The following is an 18,450-nucleotide window of genomic DNA, read 5'->3' on the forward strand; positions in this document are numbered from 1 at the left end:
TTCAAAAGCGAAATTTTTTTAAAAACAAAATACATTGGAGCTTGCCTATGAAGTTACTTGCAACTCCTTAACGTGCTCAAAGTATTACCAATTACCACTAACCACACATATTTCATATTAAACAGCTAAATTTCAATTCATTATCACAATTTATTTCGTATAAAATACAAATATTTTTATATAGATTTGACTACATTTTTACACACAACATGTAACATAAAATAAATCAAGTATATATATAAATCTAAATATATATATATATTTATATATATAGATTTATGAAAGATAAAGCTTTAACTGACATTTCTTGCAGAATGGCAGACCTAGAAACGATTCATAAGTAAAAATACTGCTAAAAGCCGAACAGCTAGAAATTATAAATTGCTAGAATAGACGTATACTGACTGCCACCTTAATACATACAAAATTGTAGACATTTTTGTAAGTAATATTACAGGGTATATAAATATGAATAGCTCTTAATATACACAAATACTTTGGACACTCTAATGTTTTTACACAGCCAGCTTCTTAGCCGAATCATCTTAGATTTAGGATCGAGTCAAATTACTCTGGCTTGTATTGGCCGATAGGCCAATTTCATCGTCCGATTCGTCGGAGTCCAAGGGACTAACTCGTATGGCTTGATACCATTTGTTGGTCAAATCGGCCATTTGGGATTTGCACTCGTGCAGCTCCTGGCTGTTGAAGCGGCGCGTGAAGAAAGGTATAAAGTATTTGCGATCCAAACGCCCGAAGCGATCGCGGGCCTGTGTAAAGGTGACGTCCTCTTCTTCTGTTAGCTCAGACAAGTGCTCCGAATCGATGGCTTGTCCCCACTCTCGTGTTTTCGACAAGGATACGGACTTGCTGCGCTTTCGATGAGTGCTCTGTGAGCCACCACTTGAAGAGCGCAGAGATCCAGATCCCCGAGCACGGCGCTTCTTACCGGGCTTCAAGTACTTTAGTAATGGCATCGTTGAGCCTCCCAGCACGAGTGTAGTGAACAGAACAATGATCAAAGTGGTGGTAATAATGACATGTCGTTTATCCTGGCTATCTAGATGCAAGTGAAGTGAGAGTGCATAGGAGATGGCACCTCGCAGGCCAGAGAACCACATTATGAACTGCATCTTATTGTTGATCTTGTGTTCACGAAACTTATTTACCAAATAAGCCAAAGGAAATATATTGCATGCCCGACCAATCAGACAGAGCACAATTGACCAGATGACGAATGACAGCTCCACTTGATGCTTAAATGAAAAGATGGCCAAGCCCAGGTAGGCAAACACGCACGTCTCCGCTATAAAGGCCAATGTACGCATCGTCTGCTGCATCGTAATTTGCGTGACAGTCGATAAATTGAAATGCGTATAGTGTGACATGACGATTCCACAGAAGAGTATTGCCATAATGCCACTCAAGTGTATCCCTTCAGCCAGCACGTAAGGCGCATAGGTGAACATCAGCATGATTGCGAATTCCAGCGAAGGATGTTTTCGCAGATCGATGTGCTTGAGCAGCAATGCGGATATAAGGGCAAATATAACACCGATGCCAGCCGAAGCGAAAAACATCTCGCAAAAGGTCTTCAAGGCGCTCATCATTGCTTCGCCTGTGCCTGCGTCTGCATTTGCGTTGATCGTTATTGAAGCAGTTAACACAATGGAAACGGCATCGTTTAGAATGCTCTCTCCAAAAACCAACATGTTCAAGATCGGGTCTACGTCCAGGGCATGGAATATGGCAACAGTAGCAACAGGATCAACCGCCGAAATGAGAGAGCCAAATGCGAATGATTCGGAAAAGTTAAGTCTACACAGAGAGAGATGATTAAAATAGTTTCTTATAACTTTGATCAAAGATACGCACCTATACGCCACCTCAGCCATGCCCAGTAGGTAGATGCCAGCTCCTATCACCAGAGCCGATATTGTTGTGCCGAAAATAGCAAAGACCAGTATGGAGCCAATGTTTTGGAAGAAATTTCCCTTGTGTAGATTGTAGCCAGACTCAAATATGATGGGGGGCAAGAGGACAAGGAAGAATCCCATGGGCGAGAAGACCTCCTCTCGCTTCCAGCTGCCATTTTCGCCCGACATCACATTAAGCGAGAGCCCAATGAATGCACCCAGAAACACCACCACGATCGATTCGGGCAGATATTGGAAACCCGTTTGCAGCATTGAGTGTATCAAAAGTATTCCCAGCATTATAACACAAATAACAAAGAATAGGGAAAGCGAGGAGTTGTGCTCTTGCTCCACGGCATGAGGGTCGATCAGGGATGGTTCCGTGACGGTCGTGGTCGCGTTTTTAGAAGCATTCACATTTTGCGGCACGGTTGCAACTGAACTCAATTCCACGGACGAGACGTTCCCACTGCTAGAAGTAGCCGATACGTTGCTAACGTTGCTATTTACCGAAGTTGCATTATGTATTGGGGTTTTGTTCTGCAAAGGGTCTTCAAATTTGACAGTAGGTTCCTTGGCATCTGTGCTCTCGTTTAGTGCGTCCAACGTTGCAGTTTTCTGCGCCAAGAAAACTATTATAGTGACGGCCGTCAAGGCCAGTAGTTTCCCCTTCATTTTTAATGGAAATTACACGGGGACGCAATCCTAGCGAACTAATTTTCTAAAGTTAGCGAACTAAACACACGTCATGAACAGCTGTTTTATCTTTGGCCTGCTACTACCGTCACTTTACCACACTGGTTTTAAGCAACAAGATAAGGGTATGCCAGCAAAATAACTATATGAGTTCAAATTACTTAAAAATCTACCTCAAGCTGAAAAAGTGGGGATTTACTCATGCTATGATAACATTAGTATTTAATATTTCGTCTAAATTTTTTACTTTTACCTTTTTGGTATTTTTCTCAACTACGAATCTATCTGGGGGGTCAACATCTTTTTGAAGATAATGTAGCTTGTTATTTCAGCTATTTCAATAGATTTTTGTGTTTATTATGCAGAAGCAGATTACCGAACGCCTTGATCTTGGCCGACCTTGTTTGTGATTAGCATGACACGATCTTTCTATGGTTCTTTGTTATTTTCAAATAATATACATATATTGTTGTCGAGTGCCTATTAGTGACGCATCTGTAAAAGACTTAAATTTATTCGGTATAGCAGATTGTAAAGTATTTTTTTAAACATTCCACTTATTTGAATACATAAATACAATTTGTTCATATTTTGTTGAAAATTGGTAAAAGTTTTTGTTTTGCTTGTTTTGCTATTAACGAGATTCAAAATATTGAACTACACTGTAAAATAAACGATGTAAATTACCAGGGTGTTCTCATGTTTCATCACTACACATATAATAAAATGATGATAAGCCCTTAAATTTGCCAAATCATCTTTCCGGATTCAGGCGCAAATATTTATAAATAAATACAATTTCGTTAGAAAACAGTTCTAATTGGACGCTGTTTGAGTAAGTGTCGACACCGAAACTTAGCGAATTCGAGTTCCCGACTCTAATATTTTGATGTAAGTTACGGCACTGGTTACGGATAGCAAACTTTAGTATATTTGTAGTGTATGTAAACTGAAACAGTGTGGCAACGCTAATCCACCCACCACATTGCAAACACAGCTGTTTGCGAACAGCCGTAAAAAACGTGGGCATGCTCTCAGTTTGTTTAAGAACGGTAGGAAAGTTGAGTGTGGGCACCTCCAAATAAGAGCGCCAAAACAAGCAATAAACATACACACACATATATGCACATACATACGCGTTACCACAAAGAGCATAAGAGAGAAATTCGCTCTCATACGGCGCCGCCATCGTTCTCCGCTCCCGACTTCACGACTATAAATTCTGTAGCTGGCAAAAATTGTGCGCTCTTTTTCTACGATACCGTCGCCGAGATTGGACGTGCGTGTTAGTTGCGCTAATTTGACTGCCTGTCGGCTAAAATATAACATATTCTGTGGCATCAGACTTGAGACAAAACCTGTGCCGCTTGCTTTACCAAGAACATTATAACAGTTTCATTGATCAGTGAGTAGCGTCCTTTAACGCGCGTGTTTATCGGTGTGTATGTTTGTTCATCAATCGTACATGTATGTACATACATACATAAGAATGTATTGCTGCTGCTGTGTGTGTGCACGTGTGTGTGGGTGCTGTGCGACTTCCCATCAAACACAACATCAAATAAAACGTATATAATGCGTTTGCTGATTATATAAAAATAACAATCATATTAGTTAAACACTACAAGTAAATGGTTTAAAAGTGAAGAGTGGCACGCTAACGGCAGCGATATTTTATTTGCATTCGATTTTAGGAAAATCAATTTCTTTGTAAAACAAACTAATAATACATTTTTGTTTTGTACAGTACCAACTTTAACTACTTAACAACCGAATAAGAAGCAGCAATCGAAATGCCACAAAAGACGAACGGACACTCCACAGCCACCGTCAACGGGCTCAATGGCAGCAATGGCAATGGCAACTCCTATGACATGGAAGACGGGCAAACATTCCTATTTACTTCCGAATCCGTGGGAGAGGGACACCCAGGTAACTGCAAATATAAATTCATATATACATATATATGTATGTATGTACATGCTTAAATTAGCTGCATCTCTATTCTCAATCAATTCGCAAGAGAGCCGTCGCAGACCGACCTCCTTATTGCATCATAATGTGCGGCGGGCTTGCACACAAATATAGTACATACATGCATACATGCGTACGTACGTATGCATATGTACCCCATGCAGAACATACATACATATGGATGTATGTATGTATTTCAATATTTAGAGTAGAATTTAAGGTACAAATATGCAGATGAGTGAACGTCCATAGTTCCTTTTTGTTTTTATCAAAATTTAATTTTGTTGTTACAAATGTTTCAGTCCACGGCTCTGTTTTTTTGCTAAAAGTTGAATTAGAGTTGATTTGTTTTTCAATATAATCAGTAGCAGTAAGTAGAAAATTCCATCGAAAAACGTGCTGTTTACTCAGCAGACCAGCAAAAGCAATTGATAAGTGTGACCAGCTCTATGTTATAGAGTTACACCAAACGAGCAACTTTTAATAATGCTCAAATCTTCAGCGTTAGGATGCTAATACATACATATATACATACTATGTATGTGTATGTTCAGACATACATGCATAAATATATTCATTATTATCTGTCTTGCTATATATGTATGTACATATGTATGTATATTTGTGTATACATTCGTATGCTAATGCATCTGTTTTACGCATATCAGCCTTCATCTATTACCTACCCACCAGCTACCAGCTGGTCGCTCGCTCTTTCGTGGTCTGATGTGCTGTTGCTAGAGAGGCTGTCCCGGCAACGTGTTCTTCCTACAAATGTACATACCTAAATATGTGTTTGTATGTATTGTAGAACGTATGTACATATATTCGTATGATACAAATGTGTGTATGTATAAATGTGTGTGTATTGTAGACTGCGTCATGCGCACCATGTGCTTTTATAATGATTGCTGCTCTTCCGAGTTACCGGTTCTCTTCTCTTTCGGCATTTGAGTTCCTCTTTGCTGATTGCTGATCAAAACAATCGCATACGAACATTCATATTTATGCATACTTACGATTTTAAATTCAGCCATAAAGAGCTACAAATGTTTAGGCAAATGTGTTTATCTACATACAATACATACTACATACATACATATGTATGTAGTTATACTTTCAAGTTCGACAAATAGCAATCTGTTTTCTTCATATTGTTTTTGCAAAGTATAAAATTTGCGAATTTCGGTGACCACGTGTATCACTTTTATGATAATCATACATACCTACATTTGTATCATACATACATAAGTACTTAATATTTTACCTGTTCGCTTATGTAAATGGAAGAAGTTTGTATGTACATACATACAAACATACATACATATGTAAGTGTAATACAGTCCATTTAAATGTAATTATAATTATAAATACTATATTAATACGATAAGAGTGAGTAACCAAAGCTAATTAAGTTTAGCTACATGGTAAAATAAACTGAACCACGTATGTACATATCTAGGTATCTAACAAATAGTCTGTCAGGGAAGGACTTTGATGGATGGGGTATTGTGCCAAAATTGTAACTTTACTGGCAATATTTGGAGTCGTAGATATTCCGACATCAAAAAAAATTTAGTAAAATGTTGATCATCGAAATAGGGATCTGTCAACATGTACAGGACGTGATGCGGCACTTTCGTTTGGGCCTTTTTCAATCGTCATTGAATTAAACAGTCTCAGATCTAGAGTGGGGTTATCAGTACTCTCGGCACCTTTAATGCCAAAGGGGATGCCTATTGCTTTATACAAAAAAAAAAAAAAGATTATATATAGATGGAGATTAGTAATATCATTATAAGTTGAACGAATTCTAAGTGATGCGCCATTGGAATGATTAAACACTTTTTGTTTTGGGTATTTTTGCAATGAGTTGAGTAATATTCTATAGGGCATAATGTAAACTGAAACCTACATGGCCTTTTTTGCTGCCTCGTGCGACTTTTATTTATCGACACTCATCATAAACGTGACGCCAAAAATTCAATTCACATTTTTAGGATTTGAGATAGTATTATATTTCGCTTTCAATCGCGAAATAAAAGTCAAAATAAACTGCATTGTCTGTAAATTTTAGCTGGTGTCGGCGTTGGCGTTAGAGTCCAAAGGTTGGTCTGGCCGCTCCTATACACTTTTTTTCACATAGCCATGTTAAATGTAGCACATTATACATAACTCATAATATAAACAACATTATGATTCTCACTACATTTTAATATATATTTCCTTTATAGACAAAATGTGTGATCAAATTAGCGATGCTATCTTGGATGCCCATCTTCGACAGGATCCCAATGCTAAAGTCGCTTGTGGTAAATATGTATATACATTAAATGGGAACTAATGTTAAGAACTCGTGAAATCGAATGGGTGTTATAGTAATTTTCGAATTGTAACTCAAAGTTCGAAGGCATGCCGTAGCATTCGTATTTTCGACAGACTTTAGATAAACAAACACATTTGTAAACAAATAAGGACGCTGAGCTTGGGAACAACCGACTACTTAATGCTTGTTTGCTGCTAAAGTAGAGCTATCTTAAAACTGGGAAATTTGTAAAACTCTATTTAATCAAAAGCGAGAAAATATTCTGCGTTCATACAGGCAGGAGGACGGATGGCAAGATAGATAGATATATTGCAAAACTTTTATACTCGACTTCAGTTTATGAACGAGTATAAAAAACTCAAGCACTTCGGCCAATCGACGCGTGCATGATGTTCTTAATCGCCGATAAGGGTAATTTGGAGTATAAACAAAAACACTAATAATAATTAAGTAGGGTAGACAAAATAACAAGAGTTTGCAACATTTTGAAAATTCTTTTTTATTGTTTATAGAAACTGTGGCGAAAACTGGCATGATTCTGCTCTGCGGTGAAATAACATCAAAGGCCGTGGTAGACTACCAAAAGGTTGTGCGCGAAACGGTCCAGCATATTGGCTATGACGACTCCTCGAAGGGTAAGTTTTTAGAGTAGAAAGATGAGGACTTTTTCTCGTTCTCGCTCTCGTTACTGTTCTCTTGTGGGTGGGCAGCAGAAACAGCGTATGACAGCGCATTGTTTCCTAATTGAAGTGCACATATTAAATATCATATAACAAACACTCAAACCCCGTACAAATCAACCCAAAATAAAAAGGTTTCGATTGGAAGACGCTAAACCTGCTCGTTGCCATTGAACAACAGTCTCCCGACATTGCCAACGGTGTGCACATTAATCGGGATGAAGAGGATGTCGGCGCTGGTGATCAGGTATACCAACATACAACCTGTACCCTAATTAAAAACTAAGTCAAGCGGAAGTGTGTATGCGTTTCATTGTTATGTTCAAATTTCGTTAACTGTTACTCTAAACTGTATGTTTCTTCTCATATCTGCTCTGCGCTGATCGCCACCCCAACTCATTATCTCGTTATCTTTGCTTAAAGTTTAATATTACAAAAAAAGGTTTTGTACAATTAAAATTCGAGAAATCAGAATACATTACAAATTTCGAATTCATTGATAGAAAGTGCCAAAAATGGCTTAGAATTAGAAATTATAATATTAAACCCATATTCATATCTACATAACTCGGAGTTGATGTGTTTTATTTTTCAAAAGAAAGTCTATGCATATACATATATTCAAAGCAGATTCCTGAGGGTTTTAACTTCATAAAGCTTCATTTTAATAAGACTCCATTCATTGTGTTCCAATAAATAGGTATCCGTATCCGATAAGGAATAACGATCTTTAGCCCAATTTGCATGATTTGTATTAATAGATAAGTCCTTAGTCAACTTAGATTAAGCGAGAGAATATCGACTCGAATTTCAGCATATCCACATGAATCACAATTGATATGTATAAAGCGGAACGATGTTGTGTTTGTTTACATACATTTCTGCGTTTGCATTCTGCACTAAAAACAACATAATTTTAAGGGGATAAATCACAACTAACATTACTTACCATTACTTATGTTATTTAAACGGCGCTGCGCCCTCTACTTTTTATCTTTTTCGTTTCATATATAAAAAAAATAAAACAATAAATAAAAAACACGAAACATTTACCATATGAAACCTTAAAATCCAATTCATAAAATGTACCAAAAAGGTTTCGATTTTAAAACATGCAACGTTCTCTTGGCATTGGACCAACAATCTCCCGAAATCGCTGCTGGTGTGCATGTAAATCGCCCCGAGGAAGAAATCGGTGCTGGAGACCAGGTGTGAATTATATCAAGTACCAAATTTGCATGCCTCGGCAGGCCGAGCCAATATACCCTTTCCAATTGCCTAGCCTTAGGTTCGGTTCGATTCGACTTGTGCCAACCCGAAATATGTTTGGAAAGCGTGTATTAATCGCATATCAACCTATGTAGCATATGCCACATAATATTTTTATTTAATATGCGTAACTAATATAAAAGAGATTTGGATTTACTTATAAATCTGCATTGCTAACATTTTTCCATAAAATATCTGTAGCATATAGAGTTCACAACAATTGAATTCCTCTTTTCACTTTTCATTTGACACTATTAAAATCAACATTAACATTAACATATACACATTTGATTTGATCTGACACTATTAACATTAACATATATTTGATTTGTTCTGGTAAAACATGCATGTTTCTCATCAATTCTTTCATGGTCAGTAAATTCTATTTTATGTATGCTTATTATGCTTATTACGTTGAATTGAAAATATAAAATTATATTGCCTATTTGCTTTCAATGTACTAATTTGAATGTATTTCACTTTCCTTGTGAAGTAAAGTATTTGCACTCCTTACTTAACTGTCAACTCGACCAATTACAGGGTATTATGTTTGGCTATGCTACTGATGAAACAGAGGAGTGTATGCCCCTTACGGTCGTGCTGGCGCACAAACTGAACGAAAAAATCGCCGAGTTGCGTCGCTCGGAAGTTTTCTGGTGGGCCCGTCCAGATTCTAAGACACAAGTCACCTGCGAGTATCTCTTTAATCAGGGTTCGGCAGTGCCCAAGCGTGTGCATACTGTTGTTGTGTCTATGCAGCACTCGGACAAAATATCGCTGGACACTCTTCGCTCGGAAGTCATGGAGAAAGTTGTTAAAGTTGTCATACCCGCCAAATATTTTGATGCCAACACCATTGTGCACATAAATCCCTGTGGATTGTTCGTCATTGGTGGTCCAATGGGCGATGCTGGTCTGACTGGCCGTAAGATTATTGTCGATACATATGGCGGTTGGGGTGCCCATGGGGGCGGTGCATTTTCTGGAAAGGACTTCACTAAGGTCGACAGATCGGCTGCTTATGCTGCACGCTGGGTAGCCAAATCACTGGTCAAGGCGGGTCTCTGCAAGCGTTGCTTGGTGCAGGTGTCGTATGCCATTGGCCTGGCTGAGCCGCTTTCCATAACCGTCTTTGACTACGGCACTTCACACAAGTCACAAAAGGAGCTTCTAGAAATAATAAAGCGTAACTTTGACCTACGACCAGGCATGATTGTCAAGTAAGTGATATATGGAATTATATAAGTTTATGTTAACATTTATTGACTCTGTTTTCTTTTTTCCTAATATACAGGGACCTGAATCTGCGCCAGCCAATTTACCAGCGCACCAGCACTTATGGCCACTTTGGCCGTGATGGCTTCTCGTGGGAGCAGGCAAAGCATTTGGAGATCAATTGACTAGATGCCGACACCCCATTACCGCAGTCGCCGTGTGCTAAAAAGCTAAGGATGTGCAAAGAGACAACAACAACAACAGCAGAAACGTAATTTTTAGTTTTTAGTTAAAATCGTAAGAGATGCCGGCAGTAGGCTAGGCAGCTTTTTAGGCTTTCTTTTCTATTCTATAATATACCCCTTTATTGTTCATACGCAATGTGTGTATGCAGCCATTTATACTACAATTTAGTTGTATGGATTATATTTGCATATGTATATGTACTAACTGTCAGTAGAGCGAGCTCAACAACCACTAATGAGCTGCAGTTATAATTTGATCGATTTGTAACCTGCCACATCACGACTGTTCATTTTCCGTTTTTAAAATTGTATAAAAAGTAATTAATATTTATAGTAATTTTCTCATGTTTTGAATATGTAAGTACCCTGTGCCCCATTAAATGGGTTATTCAGTTCATACATATGGTGCTATTGTAATAAACAGGCAGTAAGAGTTATCGGTTCTACAATAATATTGAATTCGATCTTGCCAAGCTCGTGTTATAATAGATGGTTCAGACCCGGGTATAGGGTATTTTATAGGTCGAATATTCGTGACTATAATATTCATAATTGTTTATAAATTACTATGTTGTCGATTGTCGATGTTGGTATTTAATCAAACTTTTAAACAACCTAATTGTACATTACTAGACTTACCAAGTTTTGTATTTGCTGTATTTTCCTTTACAAAAATATATTTTTAAAATACAATTATAAACATTGAAATTGGTTCAAATTATTTTTGTATTTATTGCAAAGTTATGTAAAAACTACTCGACTACTGACCTATATTTAAATTTAAATTTTAATGGTTTAAATACAAACAGGAGACGTGGTATCACAAATTGAAACAATGATTGACAAAACTCTCTCTGATACGCAACTGTCGACTGTCACAGCAAAAAGCCTTTGATAGACTGCCATTGCTAATAGCAAGTGAGCGCGAACATTCTTAGAAAAGCGCGGAATGAATAACATCGAAAAGGTTCGTCGCTGTAAATTAAAGAAATTTTTATAATTATGTGAGTGCTATTATATATAAAAGTGTAAATATTGTGCTTAAGGTGTGTGTGCACAGTATCGTAAAATTGATTGTGATTATAGACGATTATTATTATTATTTTTGTACAAAACTCGTACATTTTAATATAAGTATGAGTGTGTGCGTGTCAATCGCATTTTATACGCTGTCAGTGAAATGGTAACGGTAATAAAAAGACCGTTGTCTTTTATTTTTGTGCAAATCGAGAATTGTTTTATTTGGCGAACTTATATGAATGTCCGTATATCGATACACTGAATATCTTGGTGCTTTTATAAATATGTATATTTGTGTATTTGTACATTATTTTTGTTACAAATCGGTTTATCTGGTGCATTTGTATGAATGTCCGTGTATCAAGACAATATAATAAGTGTAATTATGCATCACATAAATAGACAAAGAAAGGAAATAAGCATTCCTAAATTAAATTAAATTTATAAGCAGTCTATGCTTTCAAGCTTCCATTCAAAATTTATTAAGGCATTTACTCGAGGCTCAAGATGGCTGTTAGCAGAATTTAATGAGTAACATAGACAATCGTCTGAGTGACATAAAACTCTCTTTAACATTGCGGTAATGCAAGCAGCTGACAACAGATGAGTGTCACAGCAAAAAGCTATATGACAAGCCTAAATAAATATCGTCAATCGCTGCGCATAGTGCCAAAAATATGAAAATAGCGGGTCTAATTTGATCGCTAACGCTTGAACAGCATAATTGTATGAATAACAAATTTTTGCGTTGTATTGTGCTGGTATTTCATATAGTGTTGATATTGTGTTGTTAGTGTGCAAAAAATATTGTGAATAAAGCGTGTTTTGGTAGTGCTCTCACTTTTGTGCCTTTTTGTGTTTTTTTTTAAACCTTAAAGTGTTTTTTTTTTTTTTTTTGTTTTTTATTATTTTTTGTTGTTTTTGTTTTTGTGTGGGATTGCAGTTACAGTTGTCGAATAAATATTGGTAAGTAGAATAGCAAGACACTAAAATATATATTTATGTAAATTGTCCATTGATCTTTACTTTATATAATGCTCCTTATCTTTATTTTATAGAAAATTTACTATAATATCACTTAGTTTATATATTTGATTATTAGCTTCACCCAACACAGTTATATTAAGTGTCTGCAAAATAAATCAAACTATAGACGGGACAATGTGATGCTTACGCGCTTCGTAAATTCCGATAGCGTCAGTGCGAAGTCTTGAACATTTCAGCATTTGGGACGCGTTAAGCTTATCACAAGATCTTTTATACTAATTAGATTATTTACGCGACTCCTTAATTTCTGTTGTATGTCTATAGGTCTCCGATGTCAAGTATTTAGTATTTATAAGAGGTGAAATTGAAATATTTCGTCAGAATTTGCGTGACATAAGTTATAATCGGATTTGCAACCGACTGTTTTAACCGATGACGTAGCAACAGATATGCAGCAACTGTGAAAGCAATGTAGAATCCAAATAAGCAGCTCAAGGACCACAAATAGCTTATGTTGTCAAATCCAAGAAACACCATTAAAAATTGCGATTTCTTAAACATGCAGAAAATTTCGGTATCGCAAATTGTATCGCCTCTTCCGTAGTCGTATAAGGCGGCTACTAGACCCTCCAGGCCATGACGTAGGAAACTGAGGGACATCAAAAACCGCATAATAGGTGAAATGTACGTATCCTTACCGTACCCCATGCCATAAATAGAAAGAAGAATGAGGGGAACGGCAATAACTGGTCCCATAAACATGCCATTCTGCAATTTATAGTTGATGCTATAATAAGTAGAGTATATGAAGCACTAGTACTTACCACTAAGCTGAGCCTGCTAGATATCATGAGGCCAAAGCTGTCTGAAGTAAGGGCCGTTAGGAATGCTATACTGAACAGCATAGCGAATCGGAACCATTCTAACGGCTGGCTAGACATTAAGTACACAATTGATAAATAGATGGCAGCGAGCACAAACATTAATGGTAACTTCGCAGAGATCATTGCGGCGTAGTAAGAGCTCAATCGATACCACTGATTGAAATATTCGCGTTTCAAAAGTTTGATTTCTGTGGGAACTGCAATTGCAAAAATTCGAAACATTATTCAAGGAATTTTAGCGTTGAAAAAAATGTGAATTTACATTGCAACAGCACCGGCATCATGGGCAGATATAAATATGCTATAACAATGGTGAACATAAATCCAAAATTAAACAGCGCTTTTGATGCTTGTCGTCCCACTCCCTCATAGAGGCCACCAACGAGCAGCGCAAGAATTATATTCATGTAAAATTTCAGCTTGATGTGGGACTGAAGTTTAAAATATTTTTGGTTACATTATACATCATGTTTCTCATATCGTTTGCACTCACTTTGTCCCTCCACATTTGAAGCATCATTCGTGTGAGGAGCAGTTTATACTGCATCCACCAGGTGGACTTGGATATTAGCAATTTCGGGCTGATTTCCTCCTCGAATTGTACCATATCGTAGTATGAGGACGCGCCAGATGTTGTATCCGACTTTGTTGGTGTTTCCTTTCCATTGACAACTGATGGAACCCATCGACCCACTCTTCCATTGTTCACTGCCATCACCATGCGCTCGTGGTAGTTGTTGCCGTACTCATTGCACGCTACTTCGATTATAAAGTCGGCTGGATTGTACGTGAGCGGACAGGATAGTCCGATGTGATTCATATAAGGCACAATGTTCGCTCCGCTCCCCTGATAAATGCACTGACCCTCAGCGAGCACGTATACTTTATCAATCATTTCGAAAATCTTGGCGGACGGTGTGTGTATAGAGCAGATGACGGTGCGGCCGCCGTTTGCCAACATTTTCAGAAGAGAAATGCATTGTGAGCTCGAAAGGTCGTCCAGGCCACTGTAAGAACGAGAATACAATAATAATTTCTCCAAAAATCTTTCCTGATACTTACGTTGTGGGCTCGTCCAAAAAAATTATCGGTGGATTGTTAACCAGTTCCAATGCTATCGAAAGCCGTTTTCGTTCTCCGCCTGAAATCTTTTCTGCCTTCGTGTTCTGTGCACTTGTTAAGCGCAGCATGCCCAAGATTTCTTCGATCTATATGCAAATGGCATACGTGTAGTTGGGTTGAGTGAGTGGAAATATTGTTATTCCGCTTACCACTTCCAGCTTTTGAGCTAATTTCAATTCATTACCTAGCTTCAAGTTAGCCGCTAAGAGCATCAACTCTCGTACGGTGAACTGCAAGTCGAGTATATCTGTCTGTGTAATATTGAATAAAATTGTCACACTCCGTTGAATGAATAAATTGGATATAAATACCTGCATAATGTATCGTGACATCTTGCGAAAAATTCGCATGTTGCGCGGACTGCTGTTGACCAGAATCTCACCAGATGAGTCAACAGACCTACAGACAAAATCGCAATCGTTTACTTCTACTTCTCTGATTGAGTTCCATAACTTTACTCACCCAAATCCAGCAAGTAAATTCAATAGCGTTGTTTTTCCTGCACCGGATGGTCCCATGATCGCGGTTAGCTCGTGAGATCGGAATTCGCCATTCACGTCACGTAAAATTTGTTTTGTCTTTTGGGCTTGATGCAAATAAATAAGTTTTAAAATATTATAAACGAATATAAACCATAGGTAAAATCAAGGTCCATGCCCCAACGGCTTTACTTAAAGCAGGAGGAGAATTCTTTTTACCCATCATCAGCTTGGGATGGAATACATGACTATCTAAAGTACTAGGTCAATGACCAGCGATGAAGTAAAGCTTACCATTTCCTTGATCAGGCACTTCGTAGGTCAATCCAGAGAACTCAATGTTTACCGCTGGCCAGAGGGGCAAATACTTCAATCCATTAACTGATTGACTATCTTCAGCATCCGCCAGTTCCACGCTAATAGCGTTTATATCGCTGCTGTAGTCTAGTGAACTGCCGCTTTGAGAGCATGTGGCTCCCCGTAGATGATGATTGCACTGCATCCTAAGTGTTTATAGGAGATCGGAAAAAAGCATTTTTTGCTTGGTACGTCCAGCTTAATTGATGATAGAAGTTCGAAATGGTTACATATTAACGTATCGTGTTTTACTTTATTGACGGGCTATCAATATGTCGTGACATCCATTATTTTAGCAATCATTTATATAAATATAGGAATTAAAAAAAAAACGCGCGGTATACTCGTATTAGTTTATAATTATCCTATTGTCGGAACTAACAGCCCATTTGATTCTACTTGGAAGTGTGTCTCATCTGTTCGCTCGTGCTCACTATAGCTTTGTTTTATTTTTACCAGTCATTCGTACGGTCGAAATCTTATAATTATAGTTAATCTATGCAGTGAAGCATCAGCAAATTATGAAAAAATCCTGTTCTTATATACATGCATACTTACATATTATTTCTATAATTTAAATACTTAATTTTATTTTTTGATTAAATTTGAGTTTTTTTTAACTGAATTTCAACTATCTGGTTTTTTGAGTTTTTTATTTGTTTTTTATTTATTGATTTTATTATTTATTTACTTTTTTTTAGTATATAATTATTTCGTGTCAAAAATTTTACACATTTTGTATATAATTCTAGAGTGATTCAGCTGTTCTCTTCTGATGCTCAGCACGCACTGACGACCCCAGAATTTATGTGAAAATGAAATTGCTTCAGTGTTCAGCTTCAATTAGACATACGAACTCGTATTATTTCTCTCGATCGGCTACAGTAGCGTGTTCCATATACAAATTTCACATTGAACTGAGTTCGTTATACAAAATTTGCATCTCAGCTCGTTTTGAGTAATAAATTGAGATTTCCAATTCATTTCTGAGTAGTATGCGACCAGCCTACAAGCGGGCAACAACTATCTCGCACAATTACGGAAAGCAAGAACCCGGCTCGAAGCTTTCGAATGCGTAACCGAATTGTACTATGTAGCTTTGCAATCAGCACGTTGCGCTGTACGAGCTTTAGATAATGAATATGAGTCGCATCAGTGTTATCAGACTACATATATCTGAAGCGGAAATAGTGCTCAGCTCCGTGACACTGGCTGGTACTGAAGACTGAGACTGCGAATTTGTCGGGTGCACAATGCGAGAAGTCTGTAACCCAGAATATGTAGGGCTCTAGCTATTTACAGCTTTATCGCTGCGTCAAAGCTGTAAATATTGATAACGGCTGATTTCATAAGTACTTAACCTAAATGAAACAATGACTGGCTGCTTCTACTTAATTTCAAATAAGGCATTTTTCGCGATTGACTATATAGTATATATTTCTGGGCGCATATATAAATCGATTCAAATTAACTACGTGTTAATGCCCCTGTATACTTGACTCTTACATGCATATTCATATCATTTGGCAGCACATACATACATATACATAGGGTATATAGGGTATTGTTTGTTGTTGTTGTTATTATTTGTATTTCTTTTTTAATCATAATGTGACTAATGGTGCATGCGAATGCATTGAACCGGCGAATGTTGAACTTTGTATGATAAACGCCATGCGCGAGTATGTATCACTTAGACAAGACATATGCACCTACATACATATGGATGGCATTAAACGATATCAGTCTGAGTGGCACATACTCACATTTATATTCACACATTCACATTTATATTCACAGTGGAGGGTTGCACGTTATTTCTTTTGAATTTCGAACATAATATTTCTTAGATTTTTCATTGTGGGTGCAACCGTTTGTCTACCCTACCGGTAGGGGCTGGGTTAAGTGCATTGTTTATGAAGGCTTTCATGGTTATTAATATAAATACATCTATACGTATATATATACGAATACACATACATATGTATTAATAAATAAGTGTACTGAAAATAGGTACATACGAATGCAGCATACAAGTGCTTTACATCGATGTCGACTTGCAAGTTCATTGACTGAATCTAAATTACTATGAACTCGTGGGCACTATTTACGGATTTACATAGATATTTCAAAGTTCATCGAAGCAGTATTAGAGCTGCACTACACTCACTGGCTTCACTTTCTTTTTGGGAGTGTGTTTGTGATTGTGCCGCGGCGTTCCACTCTCCTCACCCTCTGTGCAACAGCAGTGAAGCGGTCGTGATATGTACGTGCAACAGCCACAGCCACAGCCACAGTCGCAGCAACAGCAACAACGACGACAATAACGACTTGTTGCACCGAGAAACGAAAATGTACTGAAAACGAATGAAGGAAGAATGATAGAGTGGCGGCTGCCAGGCAAGCGCACACACACACTCTCGCACACACATATTATCACTAATTCAATATGTGTCAGAGTGTGTGTACGGGTACGAGTGTGTGGGTTTGTATGCATACAAAAGCGTGTTGCGCACTCAATCCGAGTGAAAACGCGAAACGCTACAAAATGCGCAGCGAACAAAGAGAAACGGAAAAGAATTCTTCTACGAGGAGGCAAGAACCTTCTTAATACTATTCCACTCGCTTAGTCCGGCTTCAGGGTCTTTATGCATAGGTAAAAATAAGGTCTGATTAGCAGACCTAAAAGCATAAAACTTTAATAAGAATCGTCATTCTCAATAAGAATCTTCTTTGTTGTTTCTCTCAACTGGGAATATCTTTGCTTTCTGCAACCTACCGCAATATTTTTTGTAGTTTACTGCAGTCATTCATTGCGACGAATAGTGTAAATTGCTGTGTACCATTATTATACCCTGTAAAAAAATGTTTATGAAATAGTATTTCGAGATATAATTGAAGCATAATTTATATATGAAAGAATAGTTAGTGAATCTATTTCCAAACTAACTCCAAAAATATAGCTTGTACGAATTTATAAACGATTAAACCTATTAATGGGATTCCACACTGCACGGAGTATCTTTAAGTCGGCTAGTTCCGCCTACAATGGCGTCCTATGCCCCCATTACTGTCGACTCATCTTGATATATGCTTTGGCAATATTCATAAAGTGGTTGCTGAGCAACTCAGAAACGTAAGCAAAACAAACGAGAATATATTTAAGTGCCCGTTTCGAGATATAAACTGTTTTTAAACTGGCAGATTTAAAACCTTTTTAATAGTGGTTCCTTTACAAGCTCGTAAAAAACTTCAGTTTATAGAAATTCAAACAGAATGT

At 37.4% G+C, this 18,450-nt stretch overlaps 3 protein-coding genes across 11 annotated transcripts; 1 reads left to right on the forward strand and 2 right to left on the reverse strand.

The window, feature by feature from the left end:
* Positions 1–141: 141 nt before the first annotated feature.
* On the reverse strand, positions 142–2,714 carry Nhe1 (Na[+]/H[+] hydrogen exchanger 1). Its single transcript, XM_018098860.3, has 2 exons — positions 1,876–2,714; positions 142–1,818 (listed from the first exon to the last, which is right to left on the reverse strand). The coding sequence occupies exons 1-2, from the start codon at positions 2,589–2,591 to the stop codon at positions 552–554; spliced, it is 1,983 nt and encodes a 660-aa protein (XP_017954349.1). The 5' UTR covers positions 2,592–2,714; the 3' UTR covers positions 142–551.
* Positions 2,715–3,366: 652 nt separating this feature from the next.
* On the forward strand, positions 3,367–11,029 carry Sam-S (S-adenosylmethionine Synthetase). 6 transcript variants are annotated; one of them, XM_089257956.1, is made up of 7 exons: positions 3,367–3,503; positions 4,360–4,544; positions 6,821–6,898; positions 7,425–7,547; positions 8,689–8,801; positions 9,402–10,081; positions 10,156–11,029. In XM_089257956.1, exons 2-7 carry the CDS (start codon positions 4,406–4,408, stop codon positions 10,259–10,261), a joined length of 1,239 nt encoding a protein of 412 aa, XP_089114082.1. In that variant the 5' UTR covers positions 3,367–3,503; positions 4,360–4,405; the 3' UTR covers positions 10,262–11,029. The 6 variants fall into 6 exon arrangements, with proteins under 6 accessions (XP_089114082.1, XP_017954354.1, XP_089114081.1 ...); XM_018098865.3 differs by lacking the exons at positions 3,367–3,503; positions 8,689–8,801 and adding exons at positions 3,654–4,017; positions 7,727–7,839; XM_089257955.1 differs by lacking the exon at positions 3,367–3,503 and adding an exon at positions 3,655–4,050.
* A 1,362-nt stretch (positions 11,030–12,391) lies between these two features.
* LOC108649802 (ATP-binding cassette subfamily G member 4) lies at positions 12,392–17,499 on the reverse strand. Of its 4 annotated transcripts, none has more exons than XM_089257509.1 (10): positions 17,341–17,499; positions 15,108–15,368; positions 14,797–14,920; positions 14,646–14,733; positions 14,484–14,585; positions 14,275–14,420; positions 13,706–14,219; positions 13,475–13,643; positions 13,153–13,409; positions 12,392–13,096 (listed from the first exon to the last, which is right to left on the reverse strand). In XM_089257509.1, exons 2-10 carry the CDS (start codon positions 15,313–15,315, stop codon positions 12,671–12,673), a joined length of 2,034 nt encoding a protein of 677 aa, XP_089113635.1. In that variant the 5' UTR covers positions 15,316–15,368; positions 17,341–17,499; the 3' UTR covers positions 12,392–12,670. The 4 variants fall into 4 exon arrangements, with proteins under 4 accessions (XP_089113635.1, XP_017954348.1, XP_089113637.1 ...); XM_018098859.3 differs by lacking the exon at positions 17,341–17,499 and adding an exon at positions 17,290–17,308; XM_089257511.1 differs by lacking the exon at positions 17,341–17,499 and adding an exon at positions 16,028–16,584.
* Positions 17,500–18,450: the final 951 nt, after the last annotated feature.

The sequence above is a fragment of the Drosophila navojoa genome, chromosome 3 (genome assembly GCF_054131105.1).
Source record: "Drosophila navojoa isolate 15081-1374.11 chromosome 3, UAZ_NAV_1.0, whole genome shotgun sequence".
Lineage (NCBI taxonomy): Eukaryota > Metazoa > Arthropoda > Insecta > Diptera > Drosophilidae > Drosophila > Drosophila navojoa.

Coding starts and splice junctions, on each gene's coding strand:
- LOC108649802 (XM_089257509.1), bottom strand. CDS start 15,315: ATGCAGTGCAATCATCATCTACGGGGAGCCACATGCTCTCAAAGCGGC. Junction 14,734..14,796: donor AATTTACTTGCTGGATTTGG/GTGAGTAAAGTT, acceptor TTTTGTCTGTAG/GTCTGTTGACTCATCTGGTG. Junction 13,644..13,705: donor TTCAAATGTGGAGGGACAAA/GTGAGTGCAAAC, acceptor TTTAAACTTCAG/TCCCACATCAAGCTGAAATT.
- Sam-S (XM_089257956.1), top strand. CDS start 4,406: ATGCCACAAAAGACGAACGGACACTCCACAGCCACCGTCAACGGGCTC. Junction 7,548..8,688: donor CTATGACGACTCCTCGAAGG/GTAAGTTTTTAG, acceptor TGTACCAAAAAG/GTTTCGATTTTAAAACATGC. Junction 10,082..10,155: donor CGACCAGGCATGATTGTCAA/GTAAGTGATATA, acceptor CCTAATATACAG/GGACCTGAATCTGCGCCAGC.
- Nhe1 (XM_018098860.3), bottom strand. CDS start 2,591: ATGAAGGGGAAACTACTGGCCTTGACGGCCGTCACTATAATAGTTTTC. Junction 1,819..1,875: donor ATGGCTGAGGTGGCGTATAG/GTGCGTATCTTT, acceptor CTCTCTGTGTAG/ACTTAACTTTTCCGAATCAT.